At 54.4% G+C, this 4707-nt stretch overlaps 1 protein-coding gene across 7 annotated transcripts in view; it reads left to right on the top strand.

The window, feature by feature from the left end:
- The window catches only part of LOC113212423 (sodium/calcium exchanger 1-like), a gene marked incomplete at its 5' end in the record, with an annotated part of 45056 nt that overhangs the window by 34773 nt on the left and 5576 nt on the right, over nucleotides 1-4707 (top strand). For 4 of the 7 annotated variants that reach the window (XM_052277467.1, XM_052277465.1, XM_052277462.1 and 1 more), the window contains 1 exon segment: nucleotides 4049-4207. In XM_052277467.1, the coding sequence (XP_052133427.1) occupies nucleotides 4049-4207 (159 nt within the window). 7 annotated transcript variants of the gene reach the window in all.

Genomic DNA, 4707 nt, shown 5'->3' with positions numbered 1-4707 from the left:
GACTTTGTGGGTGATCCCCATATCCACCGGCCCCGCTCGTGACGGGGTACCTATCACGGGCTCCGATGGCTGCGCTCGTCCCGCTCGTCCCATATAGGCAGGCAGGCATATGGAGGTGCGGCATGGAATCCATCCAGGCTGCGAGGCACTGCTGCCCCGCCCCGCCCCACTCCCCACTCCGCCAGGCCACTCCCCGCCACGCCCCACCACGCCACCAAGGAGACGGGAAACCGGAAGTGGAAGGAGAGGGAAGGGGAGAAGAGGCAGAGCTGTTATTTTCTATTGAAGCGGCGTCTTTCTTGACGTGCGCAGGGCCGGCCGCCGGCCCGGCCGCGCCTCCCCGACGCATATTGCTTCTCTCGCGTACACCGCTGTTGGCATTTCCATGCCTTGTATTATTATGCTCCCCAGTAAGGTTCTCGCTCGCGGGCCCCTTTTGCTCAATAAACGTTAGCAGTCCGTCGCCGCATGCTTCTGACCGGGGGTAAAAGTCAGCCGCGGCGTTTTAATACCGGCAACAATTTTTACCTTTTACCGACAAAAATAAAATTAGTATCGAGCGTTGCGTATTATTCCTGTGCCAAAACAACTGTTCCGCTTAAAAACTGTGGAATTTCTTTCGCCTTCAGCGATGCCAAATGGACTAGACAGTGGCGCCACAAGGCTGCTCTGGCTTCCATTTTATTTTTGGGGGGACAGCCGCGTCACCGGCATGCCGGACATTTGTCATCCTTTTGTCGCCGCGCCGCCCATCGCCACCGCCTCAGACCCGCGGGAGTCGGGAATAATGAGAGCATTCACACGACGCGCGGTATTTTCTTTCAACGCCCACCGCCCGCACCGCGATGCAATGCCCTGGAAACTCGGAGAGACACTGACAAGTAAATGGAAAAGGGTGGGGGTAATGCGTGTTTGCGGGGAAGGTTGTGGCAAGTCGTTAGCAAGAAGAAAAAAAACATGAAAAAATATGAATAAAAAGCGGAAGCGGGGGTGGAAGGGGTGAGCGAAGCATTGACGCGGAAAGCAGCAGTAGCCGAGGAGAGAAAAAACACTGCAGTGTATGTGTCGGTCCACGGCACTGTCGCTGACCGTCACTATGGCACAATATCTTTTGCAGGCTCCTCCTCTGTCACTCTGTTTCCGCTAGCCGGAGTCGCCCTTCTCTCTGTCTTTGTCTCCCTCCCTCCCTCTCTCCCCTCTCGCTTGTGCGTGCGTGTCTTCCTTCGTCATTTTATTTTCCCCTCCCCGCGAGTTATCATTATCGCGACTTCTTTCCGCCGATTTTTCCCGGGGATATCGCCACCCAGCCCCCACGTCCAGGGAGCGAACAGAGCGACCGTCAATCGCCAACCTACAGTCTCTCCGTCGTCCTTGGGACCCCGGTCCAAGGGTATACGCTGAATCGCTGACCTAGACGCGCAGTCACAAAAGGTTTCCCGCGAAAGTTCCCCCGCCAACTGTGGGAGGCGATGAGCCACCCCTTTCATCCCCAGTATATCACCTCCCTCCTCGTGCTGCGGGGTGGGAGAAGGGCGATGACTCCAGATGGGGGGTAGGGGGGCGAGTCGTAAGAACAGGGGCAGTGGTCGTGCCTCGCCGGGCCCCAACAGTTTGATTCATTAACCCGCCCTTGCTGACACGCACAGAGCGCGGGGTGTGGCGCGGCGTGGCGCGGGGTGAGGCGCGGCGCGCGCTGGAGGGCCGGCGGCGGCCACGCCAGCATGAAGCTGAAGGGCGTGTTCCCCGTAAACTAGTCGGCCGCTCGCGAGTCGCGCCGCGCCGCGCACTTTTCGAGTGCCGCGCGCGCTCTCCCCGACCCGCCCCGACCACTCCATGTGCCATGTGCCAAAACACTCTCTGACAGAGACAGCGCGAGCGACAGAGGTAGGGGGTGAGGGAGGGAGAAAGAGAGACCGACCGTCGCTCAGTGTGTGTGAGAGAGAGAGAGAGAGGGAGGGAGGGAGGGGGGGAGGGAGGGGGAGAGAGATGTCGAGCTGAAGGGACTGTGCGCGCCACAGGCGTAGGATTTAATGGAGCGCAGTAAAGAGATGATAGTCGCGGCCGGAGGCGCTTCAAATGGGGAAGGAAAATAATTTTGTTTCAGTAAATAAGGGCGCAAAGAGCCCACTGGCGCTCGTGTTCGTGTGAGTTACGGCCGACTGGCTATCTTCCAGAGAGGTTGCTCCCCTGCTGCTCGGCGGGGGTGATTGAGTTGAATCTTCCTCGGTCGATAGCTCTAATCCACGATTAGCCGGTTGCTTTTAAAGGACGAACACCACATTATGCCAGGAGGCCTGAGGCCTCCGTAACGGAACACAAAGTGTGGTCGCTTTGCCCCATCCTAGTAAAGGTCCCAGCATACGCTTCGATTTCGAGCGAATGCGAATATTGAACATGTTCGCTCATCTCTGTTGCCGTGGCGCCTTATGGACCCGTGCGGAGGCAACCCGCTCGCACCCATGCGTGCGGGCTTGTATATGCAGCCGAAGCACTGGATTGTGCAGTGATGGGGTGGTTCTAACCATGGACAATTAACTAGATCGACGACGCATTCCCGGGTTGGGTGGTGCGGGCGTCCCCGGTGACGATCCGGGGACCACTACCTAGTGAGTAAGCTAGTGTGTGTTGTAGTAACAATATTGTATCTGGACTCAGTTATGCACACGGAAGTCCGGGGTTAGTTTCAAAAATTATCCATAGACATTAAGAGTGTGGCAATTTTGGAGACCTGTGGTACACTCTAATCTAAAATAAGCAGGGGTCCACAAATTAACACAAACGTACCCCTTTGGTGATATTCAGACCGCGGTTCATACTGTCAGATTCTTCTGTTGATCTCTAACTTTAACGCAAACTTTTTAACGTCTTTTGTTACGTTATACAACAAAACCCTGTCCAAAAGAGAGCAGAGGCTTTAAAAGACGTGTGAGCATGACCCATGACCCCTAGCTCTGTCTGTAAGGGATGCGCGTCGCACCGCGCACAATCTCTAATCCAATCCGTTCCGGCCACTTTCCTCTCCGGTAAAACAGCGCATAGAACCGATCCAATTACCGAAGCCCGCGGGACGGGTCGGCGTAGCCGAGCCGAGCCGAACCGAGGCAGCATCAACGAAACTTGGGCGAGCCGAGGAGAGCCGATCCGCGCGCAGCGGGAGGAGGTGCGAATCGAGTTTGAGGCGGCGCGGCGCTGCCGTGTGATCAGTGCAGACCATCTAACTGGCAGTGACGACATTAGGAAGGCGGGGGGAGGCCGCTGAAGAGGCGACTGGAGAGCGAAGCGGCGTCCAATTTGGCCCGTAAGGCAGCCCTCAAGTCCAGCCAATCACGTCAACTCAATCTCTGCTTCTTTTCAATTAGACGTCTGCCCGCTCGGAGCGCCGCCACTGGGCCCCGACCAGGCTGCAACGCGCGCAACGCTCTTTGCGATCAACTAAGAGTAGCGGCCGAGTGGCGTGGAGTCGAGGGAGAAGACGGCTGGCGCTCCTCCAGACCCGGAGTGGATTGTTGTCTCTTTTTTCCCCTATTTGTTTTTGTTTTTTTGCTTTTTCAGGATTTTTTTCAGCAGCCGCATTTATCTTTCTTCATTTCTATTAATTTTTCCAAACAGCTTGGATTGCAACGAACTTGGCCGTTTGTTTACTCCCCGTACACTACCCACGTTTTTCTTTCTTAAATTGACTTTTTCCTCCTAATGAGCACCCAGCATCTTATTTCATTTTTGCACGAGCCTCTTTTTTCATTATTTCTATCCGTAGCTGGCTGTAAGAAGGGCTGCTGCAGGCCAATCACAAATAGCTCAGCATGAAGATGGTGTCGCTTCATTATATCTGCGCGTCGCAACGCAAAAAATGTTTTGTAACCAACCATATAGAACATGTACTTTTGAACTTTTTCTTATTTTCTTTAGACCTAGAAAAGTAGCTGTATATATCCTCTACTATATGATTTTTTTTATCCATTGTAAAGTTTTGCTTTGTAGAACAGCTTGGTCGACAACGTGACCTCCTCGTCTCTTCATCCGGTACGCTCTTTGGCTCCTGCCCTAGATTACTGTCACGGCTGGGTGGCGTTCTGGGTGTCCATCCTCTGGATCGGCTTCATGACCGCCATAATCGGGGACGTGTCCTCGCACTTGGGCTGCAGCGTGGGGCTCCTGGACAGCTGTACCGCCCTGTCAATTGTGGCCTTGGGCACCAGCCTCCCAGGTTTGTCACGACGAGCTCCCGCTCACCAGACCGACTGGCACTCACCGGAACCCCGACGAAAGGAACACGTCGTGAAGTTTATTGCCGCCTGTCTTGCTCAGAGTTGGAGTAGAACGGTAACTTATCTCTAATGGCCATGGTGAGACAAAGGTAGGACTTGATGTTGAAGAGCTAAAGGTTTCACTCCTTTTCAAAAGCATTACTGTCAGATAATAAATATTCCAACATCCCAAGAGAAGGGTTCCGCCTTTGATTCAAAAGAGAAACAAGCAGTCATCATACAACAATGGAGGTATTATTTGGTCTTTCTTTTTGTGTGTGTGAAAAAGTTGATGTAAGGGACAGCTGGTGAAGTTTTCTTCTTGTGCACGCCTGTTTCCCACCGCAACAGCATGGTGCGCACGAGGTGCGCTAGGCCCCACATTGGGCCCTTCCCGCAGCCAATCATCCAACACACAATCCGCGCAATCGGGGTGCTTTGTGGTACAGTGCAGCGCCGC

This window comes from Frankliniella occidentalis, unplaced genomic scaffold (genome assembly GCF_000697945.3).
Source record: "Frankliniella occidentalis isolate FOCC.00 unplaced genomic scaffold, Focc_3.1 Scaffold10, whole genome shotgun sequence".
NCBI classification, from domain to species: domain Eukaryota; kingdom Metazoa; phylum Arthropoda; class Insecta; order Thysanoptera; family Thripidae; genus Frankliniella; species Frankliniella occidentalis.
Note: the sequence above shows the minus strand (reverse complement) of the source record. Positions and strands in the feature narration are given on the sequence as shown.